Source organism: Arachis ipaensis, chromosome B6, assembly GCF_059453495.1.
Source record: "Arachis ipaensis isolate K30076 ecotype BB chromosome B6, ASM5945349v1, whole genome shotgun sequence".
NCBI lineage: Eukaryota > Viridiplantae > Streptophyta > Magnoliopsida > Fabales > Fabaceae > Arachis > Arachis ipaensis.
In genome coordinates this window covers 13584012-13602268 of record NC_142441.1, presented here as the reverse complement: position 1 = coordinate 13602268, position 18257 = coordinate 13584012, and the positions used below count along the sequence as shown (strand labels likewise).

General features: G+C 35.0%; 2 protein-coding genes and 1 pseudogene across 2 annotated transcripts; 1 reads left to right on the top strand and 2 right to left on the bottom strand.

Annotated features, from left to right (window-relative positions):
- Window positions 1-2308: 2308 nt before the first annotated feature.
- LOC148554660 (protein FAR1-RELATED SEQUENCE 5-like) lies at window positions 2309-3780 on the top strand (annotated as a pseudogene).
- A 6821-nt stretch (window positions 3781-10601) lies between these two features.
- On the bottom strand, window positions 10602-11879 carry LOC107645928 (epoxide hydrolase 2). The gene is made up of 3 exons (XM_016350084.3): window positions 11376-11879; window positions 11048-11292; window positions 10602-10949 (listed from the first exon to the last, which is right to left on the bottom strand). The coding sequence occupies exons 1-3, from the start codon at window positions 11838-11840 to the stop codon at window positions 10703-10705; spliced, it is 957 nt and encodes a 318-aa protein (XP_016205570.1). The 5' UTR covers window positions 11841-11879; the 3' UTR covers window positions 10602-10702.
- A 3076-nt stretch (window positions 11880-14955) lies between these two features.
- On the bottom strand, window positions 14956-16610 carry LOC107645925 (epoxide hydrolase 2). The gene is made up of 3 exons (XM_016350078.3): window positions 15990-16610; window positions 15639-15877; window positions 14956-15459 (listed from the first exon to the last, which is right to left on the bottom strand). The coding sequence occupies exons 1-3, from the start codon at window positions 16452-16454 to the stop codon at window positions 15198-15200; spliced, it is 966 nt and encodes a 321-aa protein (XP_016205564.1). The 5' UTR covers window positions 16455-16610; the 3' UTR covers window positions 14956-15197.
- Window positions 16611-18257: the final 1647 nt, after the last annotated feature.

Sequence of the window (18257 nt, the reverse complement as noted above, 5' to 3'; positions counted from 1 at the left end):
ATAATTGGGCACAAATGGTGCAAATAGTAAAGATCTCAATAGTCATCCTCGGAAAAGATTTCAACAGTTGAAGTAAAAACAAAAACAATCCGAATAAGGAATAACTCAGCAGTAAAAAAAAATCAATAATTAAAAGTCAAAGATAATATGCATGTAAAGTAGATCGTGGTTATAAAAAATAAGAATAATTAAATTTGGTGGTCGAGATAACATATACTTGATTACTTGGTGCTTAAATTTACTTCAAACCTTAGTTAGCGGCTAAGTTTACTTACTACCAAAAAAAAATCGATATTACCGACGGTCAAAGATTCAAATCAATTTTAACGATGGCTAAGACCGATAAATATCGGTTAGGCAAGTCTTTGTTAGTAATTTTCGAGCTACTTTTACGGTTTTACTTTTACCGATGCTACTGAAGTTAGTAAAACTAATTGATTGTACCAACACCTACTATGTGGGGGACGGATTCGTTACCCCATAAATCTTAGCGCACCGAAACGCTAAAAATCTGTTTGGTGTATCGATCAGTTAGGAAAGGTCAGAATAAAAATGCATGTTTTTGTTGGGTTTCTTCTGCAATTTTGTATAAAAAAATAGAGGAGTTATTTTTTTTGTTTTTTAAAATAAATATATTTAACTTAATTATTAGAATTAGTTAGACACTCAGTTCAGATTTTCTTCCTCCCCTTTCCCTCTATCACAATTGGCCCCTTCCATTAACTCCATCGCCGAGAACGACTGAAACATCTTCACTCAGCTAACTCCTTCTCCTCCCCATTTACCCATGGTGGATTCGGCAGCGTTTTGTTCCAGCAACTCATTCGATGAGATTCGCAGTTTTTGAACCATGAAACGCTATTTTTTTTTGGAATTGAAAAAAGTGTTCAGTGTTAATGATTCTGTTTAGGCAGATCCAAACACACCAACAGCTTCACTTCTGACGACGACGGTACTTGATTTGCATTTTTGGTTGTCTTTGGCAGTTGATGGCTTCGCCGTTTCCATCAAGGGAAAGAAGGTACCAATTGTATTATCACCCTTCACTTGATTTACAAATATCCCCTTTTGTTTTGTTATAGGTCACCAATTTTTTTTGAAGGACATCCCCCAATTTTGCATATTTTGCTAAATTACTGCATTATTGTTGTTTGGCACAGGGTTGCCAGGGATGAAGATACCCTTGGGGGTGTGCGTGTCGCCGAGGAAGTAGAAATGTACGATGGAGCAGACCATGGAGTTGGATCGGTTGAGGGCGAAGGCTTTGCAGGGATGGAGTCGGACGAGTACGATTTACAGGAAGATGGACAGAACACGACCATCATGCAGAGGGCGATGTCGACAATGGGGATGCGGTTGAATTGGAAGACAATTTGGCCGGTGTCAGAGGAATGTCTGATAATTATGCGGATGATGACTTGTACGCTGTTGATTCCGGTGAATCGCTAGGTTCGATTGATTTTTTGAACTTGAGCGAGGAGGAGGTTCTCCGCTTTAATTTCGCAGCTATTGACATTGCATTTGAGTTCTACCAGCAATATGCAAAGCACCATGGCTTCGGCGCGAGACGTTCCAAAAGCGAAAAACGTGGCGAAGTAAGGATACGGCAAGAGTTCGTGTGCCACCGACAAGGGTACCGATCCCCGAAGTTCTACTCAATGCCTAACCGGCAAAGACCGAGGGCCGATACACGGTGTGGATGCCCTGCAAGGATGCTACTTTGCAGGGACGATGAATCAGGACGTTGGAACGTTGCGTACTTTTTCAGATGTGCATAATCACCACATTCTTGAGTTGCGATTTTCTTCCATGCTCCCAGGCCATCGGAGGATGAGCGAAGCGGACATTGAGCAGATGAACGACATGCGCAAAGGGGACATTGGCGTCTCGCGAATCCACGGTTTTATGGCGAGCCTAGCCGGCGGGTATCATAATGTCCCCTACACAACAACGGACATGCACAATGTAAGTGCGAAGCAACGAAGGGTGGGTGGCCTAGATGCGGAATCGTGCTTAAGGTATCTCCGAGAGTGCAAGGCAAATGATCCAGCACTGTACTACAAAGAAGTTGTTGACGGGGAGGGCGTGTTACAACATTTGTTTTGGTGTGATGGCACCAGCCAAATTGATTACCATGTATTTGGAGACGTGGTTGCATTTGATGCACAAGAAAAACGTTTACCTTTCACCTCTTGTAGTATTCTCTTGTGTGAATCACCATAACCAAACGGTTGTCTTTGCCGCTGCACTCGTGGCAGACGAGAAAGAAGAGACCTATGTCTGGCTGCTTCAACAGTTGCAAACTGCAATGAAAAGGAAGGCTCCCGTGTCCATAATAACCGACGGTGACAGGCAAATGAAGTCTGCGATCGAGCAAGTTTTTCCAGAGGCTCACCATCGACTCTGTGCTTGGCACCTACTCCGAAACGCCACGAGCAACATCGGAAAGCCTAACTTTACCAGGATGTTTAAGGATTGCATGCTTCGCGACTACGAGGTCGGAACATTCCAGAAAAAGTGGTTTGAGATGGTGGAGAAATTTGGCTCGTCGATAAAAGATGGGTACAAGACATGTACAAGAGAAGGCACAGTTGGGTCACAGCACACATACGAGGAAAGTTCTTTGCCAGATTTCGCACAACCTCAAGGTGCGAGGGCTTGCATGCTGTGATATCACGGTATGTTAAGTCTCGATACAATTACACTGATTTTTTACGTCACTTCCATCAATGCTTGATGTTCGTTCGTGCAAAGGAAGTGAAGGCTGATTTTGAGTGTGCAAAGGGTGACCCTGTTATGACCACCAACTTGAAACAATTGGAGCGGAGTGCAGCTGAGAGGTACACTCAGGCAATATTCTATTTGTTTGTTCCCATTCTTGACAGGGCTTGTGCAATGAGGGTGGTTGATTCTGAAGACAACGGTTCATATTTTATCCACACCGTCGCTCGATACGGCACTCCGGGAAAAGATTGGCGTGTTGTTGCAACGTCTAAAATGAGCGAGGTCCGATGCACGTGCATGAGAATGGAATGTTTCAGGGTCCCCTGCGAACATATAATTGCGGTGCTTGTTCTTAACAATGTTCATGAGATCCCAAGGTCTCTGATATTTCCGAGATGGACCAAGGATGCAAAAGTGGTGGCGGTGCAGTCGATGGGCGTGATTTGAGATTCTGTACAACTAACGCAACATTGGTGCCTAATGGATTGGTACCGGAAAGTGTGCAAAATTACATATCACAAAACTGAAAAGTTTCAATTTGCAAGAGACATTGTCATGCTGATGCTGAAGTACTTCGAGAACGAAGATGCAGTGGACATTAGTTTTTCACTCGAGGGGCCACCCATTGAAGGTGGCAGAGCCCCAGCACGGAATCCACCCAGGTGCAATACAAAGGGAAATGGTGCTAACGGTGGAAAGAAAACCCATCAATGTCGTTTGTGCTGGGAGGTGGGACACAATAGGACGACGTGTCCGGACCGCCGCACAATGGAGTCATCCAGCGCAGTTGCAGATGACATGGATTCGATGGGACACTGACATGGTGGGTTAGTCGTTTTAAAGATGATCTAGTTAACATTTATGCCTTGATAAATGGTTCTAATCATTTGGTTTTTACAATGGTGTCAGCTCTATGATAACCTATCCGGGGATCTATATGTGACCGCGGAGATTCTTTTGTTTCGATGCTCCGATAGTGACACGCAGGCTGGGTTTGTTAATAGCGACTTCACTGGGACCAACATGTCCGGGCCAGTCATGTCTCTCGCCAATTGAGCAAAGGGGGCCTATAGTCGTCACCACTGTGTGTCGCAACGGTAGGTTGGTCGAACCTTTTCAGATTCTCCGTTGTGGATAATCGTGCGTAAATTCCAAACAAAATAGCATATAATGCTACATACTGTAATGCCAGATACGAGGGGCTCGGATACGAGAAGTATAAAGCCATAAACAACAAGATTCAACAACACACATTAATAATTTAAATGCTTCGATTTTACAAAGCAATAATTTAATACTGACTGTCCATGTACTGAGTGGTTTAATCGTCTTTAGGGTTCTTTTCTTCTTACATTAATTGTTTAATTTTATTACTCATTGAATAGCTATTATCCGTTTTTTTTTTCAACGAAATAATTTAATTTATTCCTTTACCTTTCCAAAAATAAAAGAGGTGTATTATTATTTTATTGAATAATAAAATCTCCTCAACCAATCATATTGCACGAATGCAATCCCGTGTTCAATTGGAAAACATGTGCATGTTCCTTATTCAACATTTCTGTTAATTTTATGCACCAGAAAAGTTGGTTTTACAGAGTATTTTATTTATTATATCCTAAGAAAATTTAAATATTTAATACTGCTGTTAGATTGTTCAGCAACTAATTATACATGCAATAACTAATTTGGTGTTCCTCTTTTTTTTTTTTTTGTCTTAAGTGTTCCTCTTCTTTGTTCAGCCATGTTAGGTTTTTTTTTTGTTGGGTATTGTAAAGAGCCATTCCAAACCAGTGATCTAGTTTTAACAAAATAATTAATAACCCAACACTTGAGCCCATCATTGGTTTCAGAAAAAAATTATAATCTGCAGGCCCATCTGGATTGAGTCAAGTCCAACCAGCAGTGTTCCAACTTGACCCGCCCGACTCGAAATACCTTCTGCCTTTCCTTCGTCATTCTCTATCCCACCATCTCCACGCTGCTTGGATCCTTCCTTGTTGATCGTCTCCAGCAAAACTATACGTCTACCTGAAACAACATTCCTTGTTATCAACAGCGATTGAAACCCTTCCGGCGATGACACTATGCAGATCGTCATCCTCCGAACCAATGAGTCACGACAGATGCGCCATTCGGAGAGTAGGCAGCTTTGCAGTGTGATTCTGCGAGGGGGGACTTCCTGCAACTCCATTAATGGTCAGTGATGGAAACGTAAACATCCACGCGATTCTAGTATGCGTCAAACGATATCAACGATGAAACTCCTTCCTTCCCAGCCCAACCCCATCGTCTCTGATTAAACGTAACGCAGAATCATTAACTTCAAATCATTCCATCTTAAAAATCATTAACTAACTCTACATAAACCCAGATAGTTTTCAGATCTAACAAAAATAACTAGCAACAAAATAAATTTGTAAAATAGCCCCTCTGACACAAGATATCCACTAACCAATCAAAGGAGGAAAGAGGAAGGGTGATCTCTACCATTGGATTAAAAAAACAAGAGAGATCCAACGGCCAACATCAACAGGCGCACCGGTCAGCCGAAGATAAGTGTTATGTGCACTGGTGTGCCAAACATCTTCGGCACATGGAATCCGCTCCCTACTATGTGGGTGATATTGCTAGGAGTGGGCAGTCTAAACAAAGTAGTAGGCACAACGAATGTCAGTAAGGCTAGTGGAGGAGGTAGTTAGACACCTCTGAACGAGCTGCTATGGTAGTTTAGAGGTTAAACATAAAGAGTATACGCAATTTAGAATTTTGATTAGTTTTTTAAAAGAGTTAATCACAATTTAATGTTCGGATATTTTTGTTACATGAAATTCACCTTTCATAGATTAAACGTTAGTTTTGCTTTTTTTTTTTTATAGATATTTTTGTTAGCAATCTACATTTTTGCGAATAGAAATAGTAATTTTTCTTTTTTTTATAATTAAAATGATCTAACCTTATAAAAAATAAACAAAATGACTAATTTATTTATTTGATCTATTGACGGTTAAATTGTCAATAACTTAATTAAATAATTAAAAAATAAAAGTTAAATAAATTTACCAGTCACCTAGACTGACGATAATTCAAGATTATGTTAGCAATGGTAAATTTCGCGACTGTTGAGTCGTTATCATTGCTGTTGCAAGGGCTTTGGCGCCAGGGTTCGAACATGCATTCTGAAGGTAGATAGGCTTAACTCCATCTTTGTCTTTATTAATATATGTGTGAATTAAAATATGAAATCTGCTATACATGCAAGTCTTTTTGGTATATAAGTTCATACAAGTTGACTCAAACCTAACAAAAATGACCTTCAGTTAGATTGCGTATAAACACGCGCTTTTCTAACTCTTGAATAACGCAAATGGTTCTTTTCCCTCAATCAAAATCGCAACACTCAAAATTCAAACAAGGATCAAAATCTCTCAAAAATCTCTGAAAATCGTCGTGAAAAGTAAAGGAAGTTGCGAAGCTAAATTCGAAAAGAATTATGAGAAAATGAAATAAGAAGATGAAGAATAAGAAGTAGCAGAAGATGAGGAGGAGGAAGAAGAGTTTTGAATTATGCAGAACTTATCAGCACACATATATATACTAAAAATTCTTAAACAATACACTCAAATATTTTTGTGTTACACCCAAATATCTTCGTGTTACATCTAAATTTGCTGCAAATATAGAAAAATATTTCCTCTAATGCTGCATTTTTTTTCTTATTTCTTTCTTTCATTTAGTTGAATAAATGTAAGTTTATCCTCTTCCAAGTAATTTTGCATCATTATGTATTTTTTCTTCTTCTTCATTTGATTTTTTTTTGTTTTTATTCTTGTTAAAAGAGTAAAATAAGAAGAAACTTGAGAAGGTAAAACAAAAACAAAAATATGAATAAAAAAAAAGAAAAAGAAGATGGTGATGATGATGAAAAAAAAGAAGAAGCAGCAGCAGAAAATGAAGAAGAGGAAGAGGAAGAGTTTTGAATTATACAGAACTTATCAGTACACATACACTAAAAATTCTTAAATAATACACTCAAATATCTTCGTGTTACACCCAAATTTCCTGCAAATACAGAAAAATGTTTCCTATAATGCTGCACTTTTTTTCTTCTTCCTTTTTTTTTCCCTTATTTCTTTCTTTCTTTTAGTTGAATGAATATAAGTTCATCCTCTTCCAAGTAATTTTGTACCATTATATGTTTCATCTTCTTTTTTGTTTGATTTTTTTTTATTCTTGTTAAGAAAGTAAAAAAAGAAGAAACTTGAGAAAAAAAGATGAATAAGAAAAAAAGAAGATGATGATGATGATGAAAAAGAATAAGAAGAAGCAGAAAATGAGAAGGAGAGAGAAGAGGAATTTTGAATTATGCAGAATTTATCAGCACACATATACAAAAAATTCTTAAACAATACACTCAAATATCTTCGTATTACATCGAAATTTGTTGTAAATATAGAAAAATATTTTCTTTAATGCAGAACGTTTATATTACGTTCAATTCAAACCATCAACAATGAACAACAATTTTCACAAACAAAAATAATATTATTCACCTAAAGATCATAAACTACTAATGAAAATATTAACTAGAATCAAACCAAAACAATAATCAACTTCGTTCTGGTTCAATTAACAATCTGAACTTGAATTATTCATTATTTTCAACAACGAGATAACTGTTCAAAACTGATTTTAGAGCTTAATTTCAAAAATGTATAGAACGAACGAAGAGAAACGCAAAGAACGCAGAGATGGAAGAGACCCGTAGATCGAAAACTTGTGAGAAAATTCGAAAATGGAAATGAAATCCTTTCGAAAAAGGCATCAATATATTCGCGTGTTGATAGAAAAGTTAGTTAGATTAAGAGGCGCGTAAGGTGAATTAGGGTAAAATGACTTGTATGGACTTGTATGAAAAAATGACTTGTATGTGAAAAGTAATTCTTAAAATATAGAGTAAATGCCCTTTCCGGTCCCTAACCATTTGCCCGATGGACTTCCCACCCCTAAGAAATCTAAAAACCCAAATCGGTCCTTATCTATTTTGATATATGTACATTCCAGTCCCTACCAGTCCCTATCTACTTTGAGTAAATGCCCTTTCCGGTCCCTAATCAGGGACTGGAACGTACATATATCAAAGTAGATAGGGACCGATTTGGGTTTTAGATTTCTTAGGAAGTGAGAAGTCCATCGGACAAAAGGTTAGGGACCGAAAAGGACATTTACTCTAAAATATATATTGTTTAAAATTTCTGTTCAATGTTATTTTTATATTTATTTAATTTCAAATTTATTTTTTCAAATTAACTATACTTTCTTATTTTAAATAATTATTAAAATAAATATTAAATTTTGTTAAACATCTATGTAAAAACCAAAAATAGTTTCATTTATTATAACATACTTTTTCTATCTATAGTTATATTATATTTATTAAACAATATTTTTAATTAAATACCTGAAGAATACAATAGGTAAAAAATAAAAGCTAAAATTACTATTTTAAGAAAAAGATAATAAAATTTTATATAATTATTAAATTATGATCAGGTTAATTAATTCAACCAATTATCTAACGATTGAATCAGTAATTCGTTAATCTATTATTCTAATTAAATTAATTGTCGGTTTGGTTCTAATTATGTTTGATATCCAAATTTAGTTAAGGTATAAGATTATCTTAAATAATTTAAAAAATTTGTAATATAAATAAAATTAGTTCCAATTTAAAGTATAACGTACTTCAATTATGCAACTGACTTATAGATCTTAGTTTCTTCAAATCTTTCTCGCAATTATGTTACTGTACTTAATTACTTGTAAAACTTTACATTAATAAAGAAATTAATAAATTTTTTTTAAGTTTTTTTTTTTAACTACAAAGTCTTTTTGAACAATTATTTTTAGAAAAATTGTATCTGCATCCCGAATTAAGATATGTATACAAATTTGGTTGATAACTCTAATCGAAAATAAGATTAAAATACAAGCAAACATTTTTTTTTTTGATAGTTCCAGAAGATTCCACAATGGATTATATTATGACTTATTCTATAATTTGTTAATTAATTACTTTTATGCCTTACATATATAAGGAACTTGTAGTTTGGATTCTTCCAAAGGTGGATTAATAGAAGGGTACTCCTCAATAATGGCCCCCATTTTTTCAATTTGTAAATGCAGCAGACAACTTATAGAAGCAAGAAATTACAACTCTGTCCATTGGTCATCCATTGCTAATAAGCAATTAGGGGAGGGAACGAGTATTATATATTGGAAGTGGGTTGGCAGTGTATCATTGCCAATTGTTTAATGCAGTACAAATAGAGGGGCTACATTACACCAAATTGAACCAACATAAAAAACACAACGTGAAACATAAGTAGAAATGCGAATAACTGAATAAGACATGACACACTAAGTTTTACTTTTAAGAAACTAGATCTGCATTGATGTTAATTAGCTTGAGCCATATTATGAACAAATTGCTTTCTCGTAAGCTCTTCTCTCACATTGAATAAATCCACTATAATTAACAAACTTAGAGCTGATATGATATTAGTTTATTATATGACTAATTGTGATGGTGATTGAACATTCAAAAAAAAGGCACTTATTCAAATAAAGATGCTAAAAACATCTTTTTATAAAAAATTTTATATTAAAAAGTATGTTTTGTTTATTTAGTCACACTTTAAAAAAAATAATACTTTTATAACACATTAAAATTAAACCATACAATTTATTATCTAATAATAAAAGAAAAATATTTTCATATGAAGATAATAATAAAATTTTTATGATCGGAACAGAGTTAGAGCAATCTGATTGGTCTCCCACTTTTGCTGTCATATTCTGAATGAGCCTGCCACTCTGGCGCCCATCCCTGGATTCATGTCCTTTCCTTTCAATTTTTTTTTTTTTTGGTCTTTATCAGTTTCAGCAGCTAACTCAACCAAAAATTAAAATTTTCTATTAGAAATTGTTGACTTATGTTTGTTTTAACTTTTAAGTGAATCTGTCATTTCATAGTATAATCAATTCGCTTCATTTGCATTTTATGCTTTCAAAGGAGTTTAATTTGATTTAGCTGATTGTCAAACTTATCATTAGTGACAAAGAATTATTGGTTTTGATTCTCTTCTCGTTGGTATAATCATAAGAGTAATCTTAAAATTAACCCTATGAAATGACCCACCGGATATAACATGATCAATTCAACGAAAATTATTTTTGATATTGGGGTGGAAATGAGATTTTTTAGGATTATGGATGGATAAGGGTGTTATTCTTAAATGTGGAATTTTTTTGTTTAAAATGTGGAAATCGGACCCTCCAATTTGTTTGGGAATAAAAATCGGACCATCCGATTTATTAGAAATAAAAATCGGACCCTTCGATTTTTTATTTTTTTTATAAAAAAAATTACAACAAACAAATCGGACCCTCCGATTTGATATTAAAAAAATTTTAAAAATTAACTTACAAAGTAATTGGACAGTCCGATTACTTGATTCCCATATCAAAATAAAAACAGATGTACCACCAATAGAATTGTATTGCACACATTCATCTTCCATAGTAAAATTTTTTAGCCTCAATTCAACTCTCTGGTGTATGTTTTATGGTAATTTATGAATAGTTGTACTTTTTACTTTGTTGGTTTTATAATCTGTAAAAATTGTGGTTTGCTAAGCATTGTGTTCACAGTTAGTTACACACCTACACTTCATAATGGGATTACATTACATGTCTTTTTAATGTTTCTGATTAGTAAATAACTCCTTTTAGCCATACATTATTCAGTTAAACGCGGATTTTAAAAATAAATTCTAGGATGACATATACAAGTGAAAATTAAAGAGAGAGATATATTCCAGAGAGCAGGATGAGTGTTCTTATTCTTATATGTATGGCTTCAAATGGTAAAACAGAACCAAATCGTCGCAGATAATAACATGATAATTTAGTAGAATCAGAACTTAGTAATGAAGTTGTAAATGTGATTAGTGATATCATGTGGTGTCTCCTGGTTGTTGAAGTGGGCCACTCCTGGTTGAGTAATGACTTCCTCCAAGCCTGGCACATCTTCCTTGAAGCCTCCACTCTCAATATAATCTTTCATCCCTAACGATGTGTATACCATGTCTAACTCACCTGTTATGAATTTCACCGGCACTTTGATCTTCGCTCCACTCCATGGTGCCATCAGCTCCCAGTTCCTGAACCGAATTTACAATTGAAAACTTCACTTCAATGCAAGAGAATGTACTATCCTATATATTTCATCATTAAGAATTTAAGATTCAAGAGAACTTACTTGTTTAAATTCCTATAGTAATTCAATCCTCCGGTGAAACCAGTCTTTTTGAATTTGGAGACAAAATAAGCAAGATCTTGTTGAGTGAGCCAAGAAGGCAAGTCTTGTTTCATATGAGGATTGAAAGCGGTTCCATACTCTCCCTTAGGGAATATTGGAGGACCCGTCTTGCGAGTTGTAATCATGTTCTTGACCACATACTCAGCCCCAACTTGCGCCATCTCAGCTTCCGCTTTGCCTGCTTCCTACATATCAGATCCATCAAATAAGAATAAATAAATGGAGCAAACAGTAAGTTATGTATATGAGTGAGTGAGACAGAGGATGCCTGAAATCTGCAGATATAGTAGTCATCTCCATAGAGAGCACGCATGGAGTCAACGGTGGGAACTATGGGGTTTCTTCGGAGGAAAGGAACACTGAGGCATACATAAGCTTTGATAAGTTCAGGGCGAAACATGCAGAGGTACCAACCGATGAGTGCTCCCCAATCATGACCCACCAGGAACACTTGCTCCACTTGAAGAGCCTGAATAAGTGCAACAAGGTCACCCACTACGTGGAAGCCATTGTAGCTGTCCACGGAAGCAGGAGCATCGGTGTCGCCGAAGCCGCGAAGATCGGGCGCAACGCAGCGGTACCCTCTGTCGCTGAGAGCGAGAATCTGGTGGCGCCAGGAGTACCAGAGCTCTGGGAAGCCGTGGAGGAAGAGCACCACAGGGCCTTGCCCTTTCTCTGCAACATGCATGTTGATGCCATTCACTTCCACGCTTCTGTGTTCTATTCCCTCCATCTCCCGCGATGAGAGCTCTCACCATCTATCGGCCTTATATTCCAGCTAAGAACCCCAATAATAATACTAAAAAATTACAGAAAACAGTATTATTAGGTAAGAAAGATGACAAAAGTGCATAAGAAAAAATACAGGTGTCAACATACCCACAAGTCAACTTAAACAACTTGTTCAAAAATTAATTTTAAATAAATAGGATTAATGGCATTTTCAATAATTAAGATTAGGCAACATAACCTATTCTAAACACATACGAAAAAACTGCTGTGTAGACAGGTGCTTTCTCATCATGTCAACCAGCCATTGCGCACACTGTGCCACCACCGCATCTCCGCCTCCGCAGTGCGCTGCACTATTGCTACTAGAGTCTAGAGGGATTTTTTGCGCAAATTGCGCATGCATTCCTTCACGTCACTGCTGCAGGGAGTTCTTGCGCGAGTGACACGATCACGCTTCCGTAGAGCTGTTGTTGCTGCATCGTCGTTCATCGTATCACGACACTATAATTACTACTGCTAGTCATTAGAAAGAGCAGCACAAAACTAAAATAAACATCCAAAAACAAATAAAGGAAACATTCAAAACTTAGAGTGCAACTAAATGAAACATCCATGAATTAAAAAAAATCTCCTAATTTAGAAAAAAACATCTACTATTTTAACATAGAATTTTTTACTAATTCAAAAAAAACATCCACTTATTCGAAATGAAAACATCCAGTAATTCGAAAAAGAAACATCTGAAGATGAGGATACGTTAATTTTATGTTCCGTGCAAAAAAAAAAAGAGCAAAAAATGTTACCTAGTGAAATCGACGACAAAAAAAAACGGTGTTACCTAATGGAATCGGTAGTAACGGACGTTTCATACTCAACAAAGAACACAACATTAGTAGGGTGTGGAATGAAGCCGGCAAACGGCTGGTCCAAGTCAGTGTTGGCCACGCGTTACAGTGACGGTGCCTAAAACTCTGTTCATGAGATTGTCCTCGTCATCTTCAGCGTGGTCGGTAGCACTCTTTGATGCGACAAAGACCATCGGTGGGTTTTGGACTGCAGCGCGGCAGCAACAGAATTTGTTGGGGAGGATGGAGAATGGCGTAGTTGGGGGAAAAGAGAGATGTTTTTGCATGCGTTGATTTTTTAAAAGGGTAAAAATAAAAATAATTGTTTTTGGAATTTTTTTGTTTCATTAGGTTTTTTGTTTTAGCCTATTAAAAAATTGACCAAGTTGGATGATACTTTAATCGGTTATCCAACAAAATTGTTATATTAGACACAATTGAAAAATTAAACGCTATATGTGAAGATTACAGAAGGCTTAGAGAAGAGGGGTTGAATATATGACCTTCTTTTGCTTTAATGGATTAAGTCTTTAATATCAAACTTTCACTTAAAATCTGTTTGAACAGTGCAGTGAAAATTTTATGAGATAATTTCATTTTGTCTCATAAATATCGAAAAATAGAACTTAAAGAGAGAGAAGAAAGTTGACATAGGCATGTATCCTGGTTCAGTTGCCTTGTGCAATGCAACCTACATTTAGTCTCCACCACAACAGTGGTGGAATTTTCACTAGAATCAAAGTATTACATACACTAATTCCTTAGGATTCACACAATCTCCTCTAGACTCTCAAATTTCTTCCTAAACTTGACTTGGTTATGCTAATACCTAGACTCTTTACATTAAGTTCTCACTCAACTTAGTAAGGGTACCTCACAGATACTTGACATAAGATAGAAAATTACAACCAAAGAAAATCAGAATCTACTCTTGGCTTTTCTTTCAAGTTTGTCACTCTGCCTTTTTCACTCTTAGGCTTTTTCTCAATATCTCTCTTTCAACTTTTTATCTCTCAAAGAAAATACAGAAAGATATAAATTGAAACTGAAATACAAAACAGTAAAACATGAAGGAGATTAATGCATTAACAGCCTCTGTTACTATAAGTTGAACCGAATTTAGCTATCTCTGATGAAGCTCTTCATCTTGGCAGAATGTTTCTTTAACTTAGAAACACTGTCTAAAACGTTGAACTCTTCATAGGGAAGCTCTCAAACAAACTCAGATTCTGGTTTTCTCTCCTTGTCCTCAGAAAACAAAAATTGTTCTTTTTGTACATCTTCTCAAGTTTTGGTTTGGATTTCTCTTAAGTCAACTTATTGAACCTTGAGCCTCTTTTGTTTATCATTTCACTTTCTTCATTTAACCTCCAAATTAGGGGTTTTAAAGCAGGTTCTCTTTTTTTACCGAAGACCTCAGATCAGCAAAGAGAAAATGTTTTAATGGTAAACTCAAATCTGAACCCTTGAGTTAGTGTTTTGTCCCCAAGAAACAATTTGAGCCTTTGATACACAGCAGTGATTATCAGAAATCACTTTTTTCATTTATCTCAAATTGGCGTTGCCGAGATTTGAAGGAGTGAAGAAAATAAATTGCATGCACATGAAAATAAATCACTTTTATTCTCTGACTTACTTTAACTTGCTTTGATTAGTGTGATTAGACATTTGTTTGTGTGATTTACCTTTCTATTTCTTTCTTCTCTGATAAATAAACAAGAATGACGGAGTTATCTCTTTCTTTCTTATTCTGACCGAAACAAACTTGTGAACGTTGGATTTGGAAGGCTTCAACTTGGTAGAATCTTCTTGGACTTGGGTTGGATTTATTTTTCATTCAGCCCAGTTGATTTTTTTGCATTATTTTTTTGGCCTTTAAGAGTTAGAGAGCCGAGATCTCTTTGTGCTGCTGCTATTTTTGTTTCTTTGGCCTGTACCACTTAGCAAAGGCTGATCTAGAAAATAATTGGGTATTTAGTCTAATAAAATAATGTTTGTCATCATTATTTAAATTAGTTATATACTTAACTTAATAATATGATCAATAAATATTATTATTTTTGACTTAGGCCAATAATAATTTATAGTTATATTTACCGACTTTTTGGATATAATAAGCATATAATTTACATTTATATTTATTAAAATTTTACACATATAAATTACTACAATTTACACTTATATTTTTTAAAATTTATTTACTAAAAATAATTTAATATTTATATTAACTAAATAATAAAAAAGAAATACTAAGAATTGCTTGCTCAAGAGTTTCTCCGCAGGGCTTTTTCCTCTGCGTTTGCCAACGCGCTTATTTGAATAACATACTTATTAATGAATACATGGTACAAAGGAGACGGAAGAGTGATTGTTTCACGCTAATGAGTAATAGCTCAAATGATATAATTTTCCCATATTCAATTAATAGGTTGCGAGTTGAGTCTCCTATCTTTAGTATAAAAAAAAAAAAAAAGTGATTGTTTCACAAATATATGTAGACCAGACTCCAGAGTCTAGATGGAGTGGAAATCGAACTTGGTAATGAATGTGTAAATATGATTAGTGACATCCTCTGGTGTCTCCATAGTGTTGAAGTGAGCAACTCCGGTTTGAATAATTATATGCTCCAAATTTGGTACATCTTCCTTAAAGCGACCGTCGTGGATATACTCCTTTAACCCTAGTGAGGTGTACACCATGTCCAATTCGCCTGTGATGAATCTCACTGGCACCTTGATTTTCACTCCACTATATGGTGCTTCAAGCTCCCAATTCCTACAAACAAATTAGTGAATATTTAAATTTTATGTTTTAAAAATATAAAATTAATAATTATTAATTACAGTTATTTAAAGTTGGTTGTTAGGAGTTATTTAACTGTACTCTTTCTCATCAATATCATGAATGCACTACTCAACTAACTCAGAACTTAATTAATTAATTAACAAACTAACCGGTTAAAGTTCCTATAGTAATTCAATGATCCGGTGAATCCCGTCCTCTCGAAATTGGAGACAAAATAATCAAGATCCTCGTCCGTTAGCCAAGAAGGCAAGGTGTCTTTCATATCAGGATTGAATACAAACTCGCCCGGGGGCAAGATCGGAGGACCAGGCTTGCGAGTTGTAAGGATGTTTTGAAGCACATACTTAGTCCCAGCTGCGGCCATTTCCGCTTCCATCTCACCCGGTTTCTATTTGAAAACAAATTAATTAAACAACAATCAATCAGCTTCATAGCAATAATAATGTAGATACAAGAATGTAGTTAGAATCGGAATTAATGAAGCTAAGGACCCTATGGACCTGAAATCTGCAGATATAGTAGTTATCTCCGTAGAGAGCACGCATGGCGTCCACGGTGGGAACTGTGGGATTTCTTCGAAGGAAGGGGACGCTGAGGCATACGTAGGCTTTAACCATTTCAGGATGAAGCATGCAGAGGTACCAAGCGATGATTGCACCCCAATCATGACCCACTAAGAACACTTTCTCAACTTGAAGAGAGTGAATAAGTGCCACAAGGTCATCCACTATGTGGAAGCTCGTGTAGCTTTCGATGGAAGCAGGAGCATCGGTTTGCCCATAGCCCCGAAGATCAGGGGCCACACAGTGGTACCCTCTGTCGCTGAGAGCGAGAATCTGGTGGCGCCAGGAGTACCAGAGCTCTGGGAAGCCGTGGAGGAAGAGCACCACGGGGCCTTCTCCTTTCTCTGCAATATGCATGTTGATGCCATTAACTGCCACCTTCCTATGCTTTATGCCATCCATTTCTATCTTCTTTTTCTTTTGGGCAACAGAAGCTGAGCAAAGCTAGTTTATATATATAAAGAATAATGGGGACGGGACACTGGAGATTGAAAGTCACGAAAACAACACCTCAAATTAAAAGAGTACGGGAGAAGTCACCTTCGACTATTGCGTGTTTGTGTCGAAGAAAATCGGGACCATCCTTGTATCCTTATCTAAAAGGATAATGTCAGAAAAAAAATTAAAATTTATTTTATTTAATATTTATTAATTTAAATAAAATTTTAATTATTTTTTATTAATTTTATATTATTAAATATTTTCGTATCTAAAATAGTATTATAAACTATCAAAATTATTTAATTAAATATATTAATTTATCTAATCATTTGTAATATTATTTTTATATAAAAATATTTTTACGAAAGTAATCATCTTTTGTATATATTTTTTTAAATTTTTTATACTATTAATTGCTTTTAATATTAAAAAATAAAAAATAAATATAATTTATCTTGGTTTTGATATGGTTGGTCCAGGTACAGTTTTCTTAATAATGATGCAATAATGCATTTACTTCACACGTGACATACTTCGCGTTTCCAAGGAAAATGATTTTTGAGTAATGATTTATATTCTTATGTTATCTTCTTAATTATTTTTTAATATTTAAATCGTAAAACTATTTAATTCAAAAATTTAAAAATAAATTAAGACTTTCAATCATTTTTTAAACATATTTCACATTTACATTTTTAATGTGCTAACTAATGGTAACTTATGAAACACAGACCGACACTTGTCCAATATATTTTGAACGTATGATGGCATGGACACGTGACATGTCAACACGTAAATTTTAAAATTTTATAAGGTATGGAATATGCATACATATAAAATATAAAGTATTTTTTTAGATAAATCGTAATAATATATTTGATATTTTATTAATATTAAAATATAAATTAATTTTTTAATTATTTTTAATATTTTATTTTAATTATATCAAGTATTTAAAATATATTTTTGTTTTAATAAATAATAATATATACTATATCTAAATTTATTTCAAAAATATATGTTAAGAATAAGATTGGACACGCTGACATGTGATGGTATTTAGGTGTGTCCAAGTGTGTCTGGAGAAGAATTTTTTATTTTTTATTAAGACACGGTTGGACACAGCAGACACGCGTGTCGGACGAGTGTCGGTGAGTGTCGTGTATGAAATGTGTCTGACACGTGGACACGACAACTCAGCAAAGTGTCTGTGCTTCATAGTTTTGAACACAACACTTATCGACACTTGTTCGACAAACCGACATAGGTGTCTTCTTGTCTGACACTTATTCGGACACGCTTGAATACACCTAAATACCATTACGTGTCGGCGTGTCTAACCTTATTCTTAGTATATATTCTTAAAATGAGTTTAGAAATAGTATATATTATTAATTATTGAAACAAAAAATATTTTAAATATTTTATATAATTAAAAAATATTAAAAATAATTAAAAATTTAATTTATATTTTAATATCAATAAAATACGAAAATATCATTACAATTTATCTAAAAAAATACTTTATATTTTATATATATACCGTGTCCCCGTATCTTATAAGAATTTTAAATTCACGTATCTGCATGTCTGGTATCTGTGTCCATCATAGATGACAACCATGATGGTAGAATTGAGTGATATAAGTAGAAGTGTCGAAAATATAAACGCTTCTAAAGGAATCTGAAATGGTAAGGGTTAATACTCAAAATCGTCCCTGAAAGATCGCGCGTTTTCCATTTTCGTCCCCAAATTATTTTTTTA